Source organism: Cyanistes caeruleus, chromosome Z, assembly GCF_971803275.1.
Source record: "Cyanistes caeruleus chromosome Z, bCyaCae1.hap1.1, whole genome shotgun sequence".
NCBI lineage: Eukaryota > Metazoa > Chordata > Aves > Passeriformes > Paridae > Cyanistes > Cyanistes caeruleus.
In genome coordinates, this window is record NC_141732.1 from 34,449,672 (window position 1) to 34,466,579 (window position 16,908).

General features: G+C 39.3%; 1 protein-coding gene across 2 annotated transcripts; it reads right to left on the reverse strand.

Moving 5' to 3' along the window:
• Positions 1–50: 50 nt before the first annotated feature.
• Positions 51–10,126, reverse strand: MARVELD2 (MARVEL domain containing 2). Of its 2 annotated transcripts, XM_086866835.1 has the most exons (7): positions 9,408–10,125; positions 8,972–9,254; positions 7,392–7,424; positions 6,178–6,314; positions 5,166–5,337; positions 4,701–4,751; positions 51–3,772 (listed from the first exon to the last, which is right to left on the reverse strand). In XM_086866835.1, exons 1-7 carry the CDS (start codon positions 10,049–10,051, stop codon positions 3,656–3,658), a joined length of 1,437 nt encoding a protein of 478 aa, XP_086722961.1. In that variant the 5' UTR covers positions 10,052–10,125; the 3' UTR covers positions 51–3,655. The 2 variants fall into 2 exon arrangements, with proteins under 2 accessions (XP_086722961.1, XP_023800070.2); XM_023944302.2 differs by having other exon boundaries at positions 8,972–10,126.
• Positions 10,127–16,908: the final 6,782 nt, after the last annotated feature.

Below are 16,908 nucleotides of genomic sequence, written 5' to 3' on the forward strand. Positions count from 1 at the left end.
GTGTCTTATAAGCTAGCAGTTTGAATAAAAGAAGTGAGAAAAGAGACTTCTTTCAGAACAGGAGTAGTTTTTATTTTCAAGACCAAGAATTTCAATGCTGGACAGGAGAACAGGATATACAGTACTTTTGTAAAACTTGATTTTACAAGTGTTTGAAATTCCACCACTATTTTGAAATTAATAAATAACATATTGGACACCTTATTTTACAATTTCAAAGCAATTAGGTTTTTCATTGCCATGAGCATTTGTAGTCAATATGCTGTCATGAAAGCTGGTCAGGCTATTGCACAAGACAAAATTTTGGGTACATTTTTTAGTCACTGCTTTATCTGGCCTGAAAAAAATGTATAGTTTAGTAAAAAGTAAGCCAATCTTGCCACAATTATTTTGATCTAGGATACCCAACTGCTTACAAAGACAAGAAGAAACATAAATCCAGTTTAGAAACTGTAATATTTGTAGAAATGCTAAGAATCTTGAGCATCAAGATTTGTAGATCTGTAGACCAAGATTTGTAGATCAGCCAACCATTCTCTAAAAGGAAGACTGATGTATAAAACTTCTTGTTGTATACACTCAGGGTTTGAGGAAGTCTGTAATGAAAAGCAAGCCCACTGATGTAAGGCAGCCTTCCTTGGTGATTCATGTATTAACTACTTTCTGCAAAAACCCAGTCACATGGCTAAGACCGCACAGCACATTATTTTACACATACGTGCAAAAGTGTGGATTCAGAGCTGAGCCTAGAGGGGCTGCACAGAGAGATTGAGGTGATAATCATCTAAAAATTTCAGTTTTGTCTGGAGTATACCTTCTATTCTTTATGAATAACAAGAGACCATTTTCCATGATAGTTATGGTAACTCAGATTGAGGGATTCTCCCATCACCTTCCTCCTAATTTCTGCCTTGCTCTAAGTTGCTTCAGCTTCCAGCCATTAATTCTGATTTCATGAATCTCAGTTTCTCTGAAATGAACATTAAGACTAATCTTAGACTAACACTTTTTCTCCAGCACATCTGTGGCATTGTAGACAAGACCCTTTTCAGCTGTCCATTGGTAGGTTAGAGCAAAACAAGAGCATGGAATGTACACACCAGAAGGGAACAAGAGCATGGATTGTACACACCAGAAGGGCTATAGCCCTGACACCTGTAACAGATGCAGGACTGAGCAAGTAATTTACTGTAATGGTTGCAACATTTTGCTGCAGCCTTAGGATGGCCTGCGTACCTTAGGATGGTAGCTTACTTCTGTTGTGCCCTACATTAACCCTGTTTAGAACCCAAAAGGCAGGCAGAAGAGAATATTTCTCTCCCAGCTTCTCTTCCCAGCATTTGGAAAATCTACTTGGCCACACCTGCAGCATCTTGCTGGGAAACATGAAAATCCATATACAGATGTTGCCCCTTAATCTCCTAACTCCAGGCACAGGTATGGTGTCCCCTTTTCCCAATCCATTTGCTGGAAACTTTACAGGAAAGAAGCAACACGATGGTTCTCCACAGGCTATGCAGACACTGTCTGAGGGACCAGGAGCCAGTTTCTCAAAGTCTGAAACTCAGACCACTGTCAAAAGGAGCCTGGAGCTGGGTCTCACTGTCCTACAGAAAGAAGACCTATTAAGTGTGCAGACTGTCAATCTTCCAAAAAAAATATCAGTTGTGTTATTGTTAGCACTTAATGAACACCAGTGTATCCTCAAACTTGAACTAATCTTCTGTTATTGATGCAATGCCCAGAAATCTCAATGAGAAAAAATGAGAAACCTGGCTGTATAGTGAGAGGTCATTTATTTAAGTTGTGGAGATTTGGACAAGTACTTCTCTTACAAAGAACAATTTAACAAGTATTCAGCACAACAAGTATAAAAAATTGGCCCATCTCCTTTACAAGGAAGAGCGGTTTCTCCTTTGAAATGAATACAAACCAGAACCAGAGAGAAAGGCATTGACAAGAGAGAGAGAACAAGGCATAGACTGGCTGTCACCTGTTCTCAGAATGATCAAAATACTGAGGCACCTTCCAGGTAGGTGAGACTGAAGGCTTTGAAATTAAGAGGTGCCAAACTTTCAAATTCTCTCAGCATTCCCATGGCATCTTGTGCTATTTACCTCATCCACTAAAGCTCTTGGAATTAAGTGGCTGATAAAATTGGAATGTCAATTTTACAAATACGAAGGTGGGTGCATGGCCATCAGGATTGCAGTGTGAATAAGGGCCAAAAAACCAGAAGGGCTACAACAGTCAGAGTGAGGTATGTTAATGCATTTCCAGCAATGAAAAGCACAGGTAGTACTACCATGACCATACTAAACTGGAAATGGCTTTCCTGATGTTGTTCCTTTAAATTAAGGCAGAAGTTAAAAACTTTATTTCAAAGAAGAAACCAAATGACTAACAAAAATTTGCAGTAACTGTAATCAGAGCACCTTTTTCAAATAAAGTGTCTTTATAAGCAATAGAGTAATATGGCTACTCTGGTGGGGTATTTTTATATTAAAAAACATATTTCAGAACAAATTGCAGTTGTAGAAAACTGTACAAAAACTATCAATGCTTCTAGCAATTTCAGTAAATAAAAAAAGTTAGTGAAGTAAATAAAGATTTGAGAAAGGATACAAAGAGAAAAATTACTTATGAAAATACTTGCACATACAAACTGATCCCCAGCATAATATCCCCAAGAAAATATAAAAATATATATAGAATTTATGCAAATATGCTCTGGAAAGTATGTCTTTTAATACACTTTCTCTGGCCTTAAAGAGGACCCTAACTATACTTTGAATGAGAATTAATTTTGTACTGTGCTGTACTTACTCTCTGAATGCCAAGTTCACTAACAGCTGCTGCAGAGACAAAAAGTCCTGTTACTTGCTGATGAAGAGTGAAGCCCTTAAACATGTGTACCCCTAACAGCATGATGCAGAAGGCAGGCACAGCACACTGACTACAGCAAAACTAATGGAACATTAATAGGTCTCATCCTGTACCTCTGTTCCTTTAAGACCAACTACACATTTGTTGCATCATCTCTGAAGAGGGCAGTACAAAACCAAACCCAAGTCCCCCTCCCTCAGCTGCTTAAATAAGAAGCTATTCTTCCTCTCTTAATGGGCAAAATTCAAGATGATTTCTGGTATAATGTACAACATTTGGAATTAAAATACAAAAAATTTTTATTAAACTAGCTTCTGAATTGACCAAATTATTCAATACAATTAGGCAGTGCATCAAGCCCCACACAGAAAGAACAGCTCAGCTCTTTCTGATATCATTAAGATGTCACATATAAATAAAATTCAAAATTGTTAACAGCATTTCTGTGCAAAGTTTCCACAAGGTATTTGGAAACTGCTTTCTCTAGTTTTGCAAGTTTGCAAATGAAGTATTTTCAAATAAAGTATTCATATTTAAGAGGCCAGGATTTGCACTAAGGAAAGCAGAATGTTAGCAGAGGTTTCTTAACTTACAACTTCAATTACAATTGGATCTGCATACAAAACCTATCAGGAATGTACAATATCCAAATATAAGACAGTGATTAAGTAATCCCCATATGTGTACTGTTCAAAGAGTAAATAAATAGGTTAAAATAAGTATATGGATTTTAAAAACAGAAAATGGTATCCATGAAGTCAAGGCATTGCTAAGTTTCTACATTCCAATTCATAACTTTATCATAGTCCTGAATTCGTTGTTTTATGTGAGAAAGCTTATTCTTCAGATATTCACAACGCTTCTTTTTCTCCAGAAATGCAGGATCCTGCCAAAAAACCAAAAACCTTTACATTAATATATTAGGCTTTCAGACTTTTCCAAGGAAAGTCTATTATCGATTATGTTATTGACTAAAAGGACAGTATGTAAATATTCTCAAAAAATCACACTCTTTTTCCCTGGCCCTTTCTTATTTCCTGTTTCCCCTTCCTTTATGAAAGGCCAGAAGAAAATGTTCTGCCTTTATATTCTGTAGTTAGTTAGTAAATAGAGCTGTTTTAAAACAGAAATCTGCAAATATAAATGGCACCCTACTACATAATTTAGATTTTATACATGTATTTACTGTACATGCCGTAAATCCTTCCCCCCCAAAAAAGCAATGAAGTTTAACTAACATGGACACAAACTCGGAATTCCATGGAGAAAAAAAAAAAAAAAATTGTATTTGTAATGCACAATGTTTTTAACAGAAACACAGATACACGTTTGCTGCCTGCATTTAAAAATTACAAAGAGAAACCTCTTGGATTACACTGAAAATTACTTGTTGAGAGTGTCTAAATTCCATGCCTCAAAAAATACAAAACTTCTTTTCAAGGGTAAGACTATGTTTTCTGGTTTTATCCATTGGCTGTGTCAGTCAGTGAATATAACTGAACTAACATTCTGGATGCAGAATGCTAAGAGATGAAGCGTATTCTCAGAAGATGAAAACGTTCAGCTCTTGGGTTGTGGTTTGGGGTTTTTTTCCCCACATGTGGCTACTGGAACCATTATCCTCAAAAATGCTTGTTGGCATGAGTGTATGGGTTGTGTCCTAACTTTGCCAAAGTTTTAGAAGACAAAATACACAAAGCACTACAGGTACTCTCTAAGATACTGAAATCTGCCTAGTGTCAGAAGTATTGGCTATTTACACTTTCTTTGCTAGTCATTAGATTCAACAGCAGTGTAAATCTAAAAACACTTACGTTTTTCTTCTTCTTGTATTCTTGCAGAACTTTTGATATCCTTTCCTGTTCCTAACGAGAAACCATAGATTTTTAAACTTTGATTTGGCTCCATATATTCATGTAAATTCTACAAAATACTCATGAAATTCTCATTTGATCAATACCTTGTGGTTATAACATTTTAGATGTAAATCTTGTATTTGAGAAACAATGAAAATACATCAACTGTGACTCAAGAGAACTTAAAAGCTACTAGTGTGAAAGAAAGAAACAAAAATCCCCAGAAAACCATGTATATGTCTTAACTGGAACTTGGTATCCCTAATTAATGCCCAGAGATGATGTAACTTACGGGGAAGCTTCCTCTCACACCAGATCACAGCCAGTGTCAGACAGCATTGTGCCCTAGCTAAGGACAGTCAGAAACTGCCTAATACCACCCAACACAACTATTTTCAATGAACCCATTTCACAGGTACTTACGTATATGCTTTCAGGATGGTGTGGAAGCTGTTTCAGCAATGCATCCAGCTCATCAAATTTTTTTAATACAGCATGAACTTCCATAGACAGTTCTTTATACTCAGCAAACTGATCATTGAATACCGCTTTGTACCGGTCTCTCATTTCATTTGTTTGGATTACAGGGTATTTCCTGTAGAAAAAAAATAAAATCTAAGAATAAGTTTTAGAGATACAACTTACTAACAAAATTTAGACTCTTCACCTTGACAGTGTATTTCTGTATTTTTTGCTAATCTAATAACCTGCTGAAATTTGCATGTCTGTAAAGCACTGAAATCACAGAATCAGAGTATAGTTGAGGTTGTAAGAAATGTCTGCAGATAATCTGATCTGACCTCCTGCACAATCAGGAACACTTAGACCAGGACTGTATCCAGACAGCTTTTGGTATCTCCAAGCACAGAGACTCAGTCTCTCTGGGAAACCTGTGCAAACCCTCACAGAGAAAAATATTTTCCTAATATCCAGGTGAAACTTCCCTTGTTTCTATTTGTGCCCACAGAAAAATAGTATAAAAATTAATTTATTATATCAGACTTGGAAAGGCCTACCCTTTAAAAGGGAACACATTACAAATTCAGCACCTAGAAAGTGTAAGAGTAGTCAAACTTCAGGCCCTAAAAGGGCAATTTTCCATGTATTTTAGTTTTTTCCTCTAATATCTATATAGTGGTCTTCTTTTCCTCTGGCAGTTAATGTATTTGCTAGATTATGACATTCTGCTTCAATGTTTGAGGTTTGTGTGGGTTTGTTTTTTTAATTAAGGCTCCTAATTTATAGTTATCGGCCTTATACCACTGATAGCAGCCCCATCCTCTCTACATTTTAATGTTAACTTAACACACAATTACGAGTTCCCATAGCACGTGCATGGGAGAGAAACCACAAGTGTATACGGGAGAAATGCAGAGTGAAAAACATTATTCAAGTGTCCTCCACTAAGCTGGCTCATCAAAATCAAGTCACTTACGCTAAGTAGTCTGGCATCACTATAGGTTTAGGAATGTGGCCTGCAGGTATATGACCATTAAGCAGCTCTGGTTTTCTCTCCAGTGATTTGAGCTGCCTGTAACTGACTTCTTCTCTTGGTCCATCATCATCTTCATACTGTTTTATAAGAGAAATCATTTGTTCTTAATGAAATCAGTTTTACATAAATCACAAACTATGCAACTTTAAGACAGAGATATACATATTGAGCAGCAATATATGTAATAGAAGCAAATCAGAAATATTTCTTCTTATCTCTTATTGTAATTAGAAAATCAGTTTAATGAGTTACAGGAATACTTCTCACACAGTATTTTTCTTCAGTTTGTCTTTACCGCAGTACAGATAAATACTTCTGGAAGTTCAGAAAGATTTGTTTGCGTGTCTTAAAAAACTAGTGTAAGGAGGTTTCCTTCAGTATTCATTTAACTTATGAATGAACTGGAATCATTCAGTTCTTTGAAGTTCCCTTTTCTCCTTGTTTCCTATTGCACAATTCATCCCTTGATCCAGAAATAAAAACATGTGGAATCTTGTTAGAACACAAACAAAAGGATCCTGATCCAGTACTGCATCAACAGAGAAAACATTGGTAGGAAATTCACAATGTCAAACAGGAGACATTTAAGACTGAAATGAACACATCATAATTTCTCTGGAAACCCTATACAAGCTTTGCAGTGTATGCAATGGCACTTTGTGGTTGAAACACTAACATTGCTGATGGTTTAAAACAGGCAAGGGGGTCTTTGGAGCAGTCTCAGAGACCAAAGAAGAAACTCAACTCCCAGGGCACCTACACAGTGCTTCCGCTGGTTCTCCTGCAAATTAAGCCCACAGCCAGGAAGAAGAAGAGTCTGAAACCTGTCACACATCAGACAACCTGCTGTTTTAGTCATGTCCTGTGATAAATACTACAGAACTTGTCACCTCATGGAAAAGGGTAAGAGCACATGGAGAGGCAGCCATCACATCTGCTATTTTATTGTTTTATAGATTTTGTGACCTAGCCTAACTAGGAGTAAGTTCTCTACAAGCTCCTTTTGAAACTTTTAGGCAGAAGGCTGCTGTCCAAATGAACTTAAAAAACAAAACCTAATCTCTTTGAGGTCAAATTACAAGGAAATTACAAGTTACAAGGAAAAGAATAACCATTTAGAATTAGCAGTAAAAAGAAAAATTCCTATTGCCTACCTTCTTTTCTGGAAAAGAGGACTGTGTTTTCATCTATCAAAAAAAAAAAAAGGAAAGAACTAAATTTTATTTTCAGCAAAAATAGTATGCAAAAGCACAGACTCCTAAAATTTAAACATTTTCATAATCATACTGTACAGAAAATTACACTTATATTTAGATATAATGAAATTTAGCATAAGGATTATATATTAATTCTATTCTATTCCCACTAAAGACTTGTTGTTTAAAGAAAACATCCACCCAAACCCCAGAACAACAGGATTTCTGAGAGCACAGCTGTAAGGAGCAGCTTGCAGGAAATACTCCATCCACTTCCCAAGCTCCTTTATTATTATTTCACATTCCAGCCCACGTTAACTCACTAACACTCTGAGCCTAATTCATTGCCTAGAACACACAACAGTGCATTAACCAGTAGCTCAACCTGCAGCTATTTTGCACAGCACTCTCCAGAGTCTAATCTCTATTATTGAAGCACTCCCTTTAGAAATGCTTAGTAACTGGACTAAAAGAACTTGGATAGTAACAGGAAAGAATGAACACCATATGTGTAACTCTGGCAATCATCTCATTCTTGCATGACATACTATCAGTTGGTTAAAAAACTTTTATTGAAGAATTATCACTAGTTTTCAAAAGAAAAGTCTCAATTTTATAGTATACTGGAATCTGGTGTTAAATGAAAATGCTGCAAATCAGACTGCAGTCTCTCCTTCTAAAGCCTTATAAAGGCTGACCCCTCCTTAAGTTAGGCTTATGTACATTTCACATGCATTAACTTTCATGTTATATTAAGTCTTACTCATTTTTTAAAGAGTTTTTTGGTGATGTTTGCAAATTAAGGGAGTTTAACACAAATTACCTTGAACTGTCTAGGTAAGAGTGTTAAATCTCTACTGTTATAGTTTATCATTAACCAGACAAATACTGAATACTTCCAGTGTGCTCAAGGCCAGTAGTCGGGCAAAATATCTGACATTCAAAAGATGTGGCTGACTGAAATTTGAGACATCGAAATCTAGCCAAGGCTGTAACTGCTAATATTTGCTGATAACTATTATAAGGAAAGCTGAAAAGGCATAAAGAAGTTGCTTGGAGTTTTGCTTGTGAAGTAAAAGGAAGTATTTCACATTCTTAGGCTCACTCACACTTGCACACTTGATGTGTTAAATGCAAAGTTTTCAAACAAATGCTAGGTGGCTTTAAGCTACCTAACCCTGCTGAACAGATGAACATTGTTCGTTTCTTCCTTTGTTTGGAAAATACACACTAGGAAGTAGTTCATCAGCTGACTCAAGAAGAGAACCCAGTATTACCAAGGGAACGGAGCCAGGTTCTTACCCAAGGTGAATTACAAACATAAAAGAAGTACCCAAGATTTTGGGTCTTTAAAATGCCTTTCATTTATCAGTTTCTAATACTGTAAGACCGGTTAAAATCAATCTCAGGGCTATAGAGCTGTTGCAGAGAAGAACCTTGATTCGGCTCTCTCTATGCCACGGTAAGATCTCACAGCTGCTCCCCGTCATGTGGTACCCGGTAGACAGGTAGGCAGAAAACGATAACTAATCACTTACCTCCTGTTCCATTAATTCCCTGCGCCTCCTGGCCCCTTCGTGCCTCCACAACTTTAGGGAAACCACCGCACTAATTAGATAGATGATCACCGTGACAAACAAGAAGATGATTGCCGCAGTCTGACCGCCCTCCACACGGCAAAAAGCCGCATTTATCGGCGTCTTAAACAACTGGTAATAGCAGAGCCCACCTCGGTTGGTATCGTTCACGTACACTACGGCAGCCGACATGCAGAGGAAGAACAAGGCCACATTGATCCCAAACTCGGTCAGAGGCCACCAGCTGGAATCGAGGAGGATAGTTCGGTAGTACATGGACATGCCCAGCACGAGCAGCACCATGGTGACGATCCACGCCATTCCCGCCACCACCAGGACGAAAGGCGTTTTGGGCCCGCTGTAGGAGTATCCCCCATAGCCGCTGCCCGCCCCGTACCCGTAGGGCTGCGAGAAGCCGAACATGTTGTACCACTCGTTGTCCTTGTGCACGTAGGCGGTGACACAGGCGAAGACGGCGGCGCCCAGCAGCAGCTCGGCCACGCCGAGGATCCTGAGCAGCCCTGCCCAGGACTTCATGTAGGCGTACCGCTGGTGGTACTCCTCCACCCGCTCGCTGTACGTCTGCCCAGTGCCGGCGCGGCGCTCCAGCGAGCCCAAGGGGTCTGCCGAGGGCAGCATGGCCTCGGCCTCCTTCCGAGAGTTGTAGCTGCCGCCCGACCCCCCGAATGGGTCCGTGTAGGAGCCAGGCACCGCCTTGGTCCCCGGCTGCAGCGGGGTGGGAGAGGCGGGCGGCGAGCATTCGATCCCGTCCGAGATGTACCTGATGTCGGAGGCCGTGCTATCCCAGCTGGAGCCGGGGTGGCGTCTCCCTTTGAAGAAGTTCTTCCACGAGTCAGGAATGAACCGCCGAACCGGCTTGAGCTCTGCCGCCCCGCTGGGGCCCGGGCTGAGCCCGCCGGGGCCGAAGGGGGGCTGCAGGGGCAGCGGGGGCGGCGGCGGCGGGGCGGCGGCGGACCCGGGGCTGGCCCCAAGGGGCAGCGGAGACCTGCCGGGCCGCCCGCCCTGCGAGCTCCGCGACATGGCCGGCGCTCAGCCCGGCCCCGGGCGCTCCCCGGCCCCGCTCGGCTCACCCGACGGGAGGGAACGCCGCGGGGTCCCAAAGGCAGCCGGCGCCGGAGAAGGACGAGCCGGGCGGAGAGCGCCCACCGGCCCGGGAGCAGCCGCCCAACACCTGCAGCACCCCGGCGGCCTCACCTGCGGCGGCCCCACGGCCTTCGCCCGGGGAGGCGGGAGCTTCCGGCCGGCCGGCCGGGAGCGGCGGGACCGCCCCGGCCAGGAGCGGCGGGAGCTTTCCCGAAACCGCGGTGCGGCGGCGGTGCGGTGCCGGCGGGGCGCGGCAGGGCCTCGCGGGAGGGCTGGGTGACTCACAGCATGACAGAATGGGCCAGGTTGGAAGGGAACGCACAGGGTCATGTGTTCCAACCTTCCTGCTCAGGTGCTCAGGGTGGGTCATTCTAGAGCACATCGCACAGGATTGCATCCAGACAGTTCTTGAATTTCATCTCCGGTGAGGGGGACTCCACAGTCTGTTCCAATGCGTGGTCACTCGCAAAGAAAGAAAGAAAGAAAGGTATTTTCCATATTAAGGTGGAACTTACCTTGCATCAGTTTCTGCCCATTGGCTCTTGTCCTATTGCGTGGCACCACTGAGGAGAGCCTGGCTCCATCCTCTTGCCACCTTTAGGTACTTAAGGTCAGTCCCATTTCTTCTCAAGGCTGAACAGGTGCAGCTCTCTCAGCCTTTTCTGGTAAAACAGATGCTTCGGTCCCCTCATCATTCTTGTTGCCCTCCAGTGCACCCTCTTCAGGAGCTCCGTGTGTCTGTTCTACTGGGGATCCCAAAACTGGACACAGCACTCCAGGTGTAACCCTATCAAGACTGAGTAGAGAGGCAGGCTCACCTCTGTCAACCTGCTGGCAATGCTTTTCCTAATGCACTGCAGAATTCCATTAGCCTTCTTGGCTACAGGAGCACTGCTGGCTCACGGACAGCTTGTTGTCCACCAGGACACCCAGGTCCTTCTCCACAGAGCTGTGCTGCAGGCCCAGTGTGTGCTGGTGCTTGGGCAGCACCTGGTGCACAGCCGGCCTGGTGATGGGGAAACCCAAGGCACTGAGCAGTCTGTTTGGACAAACCAGCACTTCTCACATCACTTATCCAGTTAAGGAGCTGAAGGAGAAATCTAGTGTGCTACACCATTGTTTTCTGCAAAGGGCTTTCTACATTCACCACAAAATCTGAAGCTGAGTACAAAACAGCATTAGTGTAGTAGGAGTTTTAGTTACATTGTCAGTAAGGGCTATCAACTTGTTTACAGTATGCTTCAGCCTCTTCCTTTAACAGGTTTAAAGTTCCAAACAGGGATTGTTTTTAAGGTATAAATTCTAATAAAACCTTCAAGTACTCAGAACTTAACAATTGTGGACTCTGGAAACGAATGTACAAATGCAAAGTAAATAAAAATCGTTAAGAATAAAGAGTTATTCCTTAATAAAGAAAAAGTGTTCTTAAAAAGGTAAATTCTAAGCTTATCTCCCAAAATACAGTAGTGTTTTATAGCAGTGTTTTCCTAACATCTTGCATAAAAGATATCTGACCTTAGAAAAATAATCACCAGTACCATATTGGGTAGCTTAAAATGTACTTAGAATTAAAGACACTGGGAAATAATTAATTAATATGTTTAGTTAAGTGGTCCTGTTTATGTTTGCATTATTTTGGATACCAAAGTTTATATATATTTGAAGTTTCTCACATTTTCGTAACATATTTACAGATTACCTACAGATAATAATAAACCCCTACAGTCCAAAAGCTATGTATTTATCACACAGTTATCATTACATTCCTTGAAAAATTAATTAATCCAGATGGTAAAGCCTTAGTTAAGACATAAAGCCTTTTATTAGGAGTAATTAACATAGCTTAGTGACCCAGACATCTAAACACTGTTTTTTGGATTACATACCATACACAGTAATCACCTGGGACTTGTCTCATCGTACACATCCTTAAAATGTACTGTAAGCTTTGCCTTTGTTTATTTTTGCAGGGAAAAGCTTTTAAAGCCTTTAAAAGGATCAGTAAGCAAGGAGGATCTAGATAATAGAGTCTGTGGCATTTCCAAAAATCTTCTCACTAAGTCTCCTAAAGCAGACTTACTTTGAAAGAGACCTTAAGCCTTGAAAGAAACCTTAAGCTTAAAACAAGAACTTCAATCTTAGGTTTGATAATTAACAGATGGGAAGGAAATGGGAGAAGGGAGTATGAGTTAATGGTTAACTCCTGGAATGGAGGAAACTTCCCACTACAGTTCTGCAGAGATCAGTGCTGGGACCTGGGCTATCCAGAACGTTTCTAAATGTAACCTTGTGGAAAAAAGGTACCCAGTGAAGACTGAGATGAGTAACTTTGCTGCTGATGCTAAGTTAGACAGGCCAGTAAGGATGTGGTCTGATAGAAAAATTGTGCCAGGAATTTTTGAGACTGAATAAAATAACATCAAAAATTCAACATGCACAAACACCTGAAATCTGTGTATTAAAAAAAAACGATATAAAGGACTCAAAATATTGCAACGTGGGGACCCTGACTCATGTGTTTATAAAGCGTGACATACGCCTCACTTGTGATGGGATACGATTTTAATTCTATGAAGTTACTTAAGTTTTAAAAATGTTATTGGTGGTGTTTCAAACTATGAGTTGACACAGGCAGCCAGCCAGAACAGCTACAAACTTGCAGTTAGAACAAAACAAATTAATTTATTTCCATTTACCTTGCTAATGAGGGGATCCCCAAAGCAGCAGCAGGCAGAGACACACAAGCAGAGATGGTTCATGCTAGAGAGTGATTTACAATCCTTCTCATCAGTCTTCCAAACTTTAACCCATTCCTCCCAACACAAACCTAACAGGAGAGCTTCAATCTTGGCTATGTGGCTGTGTGACTAGAAGCATATTTATTTATCCACCATATCTATACACTATTTGTGGGATTTTATTTAGGCAAAAGGAGAGACAGTATTGGCATTTGGGGTTACAAAAAAATGTATCAGTATTCCTACTGAGAAAAAAACAAAACCAAAAAGCAACGAATGAACAACTACCTCACAACAAAGTGCAAGAGTTACACTTAAACAGTAGGTTTGCTGACATATCATTTCAAGGCATCTAAAGCCATCTAAGGTAGCTCCATCTAAATATGCTGTAGTTGTAAAAAGCAGCTTGAAAAGAGATTTTGGAGCAAGACAGTTCCCTTGATACTGTAAGGGAAGGACACAACATCAAAAGAGGAGTGAAAAACCTGCTATGCCACAATTAATCTATATGCTCAGTGCAAGATGGGTTTAATGATAATAATCATTATTTAATCAGCTGCTAAAGAATGAATCCAGAAAATATATAAGCAGCTAGAGTTAATATATACAGATCACAAATATGGTGAATTCCCCAATTTCTGTCTTCACTGGATATTAAGATTACAATTTTTATCCTTCAATCAGAAATCTTGCCATCAGTGCATAGGTGTGATGAGGGTATAGGTTGAACATTTTTGCAGCCATATGAGCCTTATTTACAGTATCTTATTAAAAATATCATACAAACAAACAAAACAGAAATGAGAAAATTAGAAAAAAATAGTTCAGTTTTTATGCATTGTAAAAGGAAAAAGCATCCTATAAAATCTAGGATACATTTATATGGTTAGGGAGCTGGCATTCACAACCTGAGAAGTGGTGCTCATATACAAGAGGAAACTGTTTTCTTCACAGCAAAAGCTAATGTTGAGGTGCAGAGACGGAAGGCTTTGCTGCCTTAGCTCTGGTGATTACAGAAAGGTGAGCTCAGATTCCTCCTGACATCGTGGAGCGGAAGGATGAAAGGCAGCTGTGAAAGGTTTCAGCAAAGAAAGTTCTACTCCCTATTGTGAACTGGTCAGAGAGAAAGAAAGGCAATGTCTGTCAGATTTAGAATACAGATGAGGAGCGAGAACACAGATGTGTAACTGAATGAATAACAACTTAACATGTATATTGAAAAAGATTTTTAGCAACTACTGTCTCCATCAACGAATATGTTACATCGTTTTCAGTTCCCCAGACATTGTTGATGCAGATATAAGTACTTAATTGCATAGCCAGTGTTATACAGTCAATATCTAATTAGTTACATTATGCTTCATTAAATTATTTTCATATCCCCTCATCTCCTTATTTGTCCTCAAATGATTTCAGAACTATGCACTGTTGCCTAAACATGGACAGCAAATGATATCATGGATCCCAATTTATCTGAGTGCAGATAGTATTGCAGTATAATAAGTATACAATTCTTATGAACCACAGTTTTTAAATGTTAAAAACTCCCACTGTTGCCCCATACAGGGAGCAGACAGGAAGTAAATTTACAGAACCTTAGTGTATAAAATGTTGAATTTTCAACAGCAGGGAAGTGGAAAGGAAGACAGGGCAGCAAAGAGAGGTGGAAGAACCTTCCAGATCTGAAAGGAATTCACACTTGTTTCTCTCTCACAACAGACATAAAGGGGGTGGGAGAAAAAGGAGAGAGGGAAAAAAACCAGCAGAAGGAATCACACCCATATACACAAGTAAGTGACTGCAAGACTGTTTTGTGATCTTTGAGAAATACAAAACATAACCACACCACTGTGTATATTCTATACAAAAAGGAAATTTTGCTTTTACACAAGGCAACAAATGTGGTGGCTATTTACCTGCCTTGCTGTGTGGGACAGCAGATGAACCTACTGCAATTAGTTATCCAGTTTTATTACATGCATGTAGTAAATCTTTATTGAAGTGTGTGCTATTTAGCTAATAGATGTAGACAGCTGCAATTCAAGTTACCACAAAGTTTTATTGCTGTTTCTATACTGTTCTTATGTCCAAGCATGAATTAGGGGTGAACCTAAGCCTTATTTTAGCAAATCTAGCTACTAGAAGCTGACATTTTTTTCTCATTGAGAATGAATCAAAGCTTTCTAACTTTTGCAGTAAATTATTTCCCCCTGAACATAGAAAACACAGATGAAAGAATCTTTGCCAACTTGTATCTCCTACTCTTCTGAAATATCAAGTATGCTTTCCTTGTTCCAGATACTGCTGTCACTTCATGTTTGAATGGTGAGGTCCCATTCCTCTTTGACCGAAAGTGATTTTTCAATCGGAAACCAAAGCAATAATTTAATCAGGATAAAGAGCATGGTTCAATTTTTTTAGGCTTTCTACTTCTTACATTGCTACTGATAATGTTCTAAATTGGGAAAAAAAAAAGAAAAAGAAAAAGAAAGAAGATAAATGCAATGAACAGAAAAGATTTTATAAATAGAAGCACTAAAAGAAAATTATTTTATTAGGAAGGTAACCTAGTCACCTAAACTGTCAAGCTTCATTCCACATTTGTGTCTTAAGCCAAATACAGGGTGTGGAGTATTTTTTGAATAATGAATAAGAGATCTAGAAGAGACCCTGGCATTCTTGGTTACTCATTCTAGCTCTGATAAGTGTACAGCTTGCCTTTCTTTTAAATTTCTTCTTTATAAATAAAGAAAAAATGCAAACATACATAAATAATCTTTCAATTGCATTCTCTTCAATTATTAATGTCTTGTCTATTTGTATGACCTGTATAATCTTCTCACTGAAATATAAGAAGGCAAGTAAAACCTTTCATTTATATTATTCTTCTAAGAACGCTTCTTACAATGATATGAACTACAAGGAAGTATCTAAGTGAAACACCTGAACAACTGAGCAGTTTTTATTTGACACAATCATCCCTTCTCATTAGTCTCTATTAAATAAAATGCAAGACAACAGTATTTGGAGCAATATGATTTGAGTTTCTAATTCTCTATGAATGTGTAGAAGTTGTAAAACTGTTACCTTTGTTTTTCTGAATTTCTCTTTGTAACTCTGTTTTTTATAGTTCAAGATAGTTTATTGAAAACTGAAAGTTACTTTAGGACTATTTAGTTTTTCTACAGTATATATGAGCTTTTTAAGTAAGCTACAGTGAAGTTCTCTTGTATATGCCCATCCATTTACCCATGTAATGGCATGAACTCCAAAATATTTTAAATGAGAGGTATTTGTCGTCTTTTACTAATGCACATAAAACAATAAAAACTTAGAATGTTACCACCAGAAGAAATTTATTTTCATGTTTACAAGTTAAACCTAGAAACATGACTCTCTCCCCTCTGACATACAGCTAATATATCCCAAATATAATCCCAGCTCTTCAATTTGCCAGCAGCTGTGACCACTTCAAAGCAAAATAAATAATTTCAGAAGTGTGTACATAAAGCCAATGGGATATTTCATAAATGCTGCAACTGTGGAGGTAACGACCTAGAAAAGTATACAGAATATAACAGTGAAAATATCTCCCCTAAATAAAGGTTACATGATAATAGTTTTGGTCTGTAAAATCATAGGGATTAAAAAACCTATCAGGAATAATCATTGCATTAAATTACACCAATATTTACATAACAGATACCTAATACTGGGTTTGGGCTAACTAATTTTGAGGTTTTACATTCCTCTACATAATCATTATCAAAAAATATTACTTGTGCTCAGGATGAATACATCAAAAAGATTTTGCCCTCTTTACTGAGTTTCAACGGGGAGCAAAATACCTTTATAGCAGAACTGGTCAAAACGTCATTTAACTTTCACCAAAATCATATGCCTTAATCTATCATAGAAGAAAATGGAAGTTGTTTATTGCATCACCTGAAAAACCTTGCAAATCACATCCAGAGAGCTTTGTGCATGAATATAACTCTGTTCTTTATTCTGCAAGAATAGCTTGCAACATCCAAGGTAACAGGAAAAGGTAGGAGA

What these genes read in the sequence shown, in the direction of transcription:
- MARVELD2 (XM_023944302.2), bottom strand. Translation starts at nt 10,051, where the DNA reads ATGTCGCGGAGCTCGCAGGGCGGGCGGCCCGGCAGGTCTCCGCTGCCC. An exon ending in GGGAATTAATGGAACAGGAG is followed by an intron (nt 7,425 to 8,971) that starts GTAAGTGATTAG and finishes TTTTTTTGATAG; the next exon opens with ATGAAAACACAGTCCTCTTT. An exon ending in AATACAAGAAGAAGAAAAAC is followed by an intron (nt 3,773 to 4,700) that starts GTAAGTGTTTTT and finishes GTTTTTTGGCAG; the next exon opens with GATCCTGCATTTCTGGAGAA.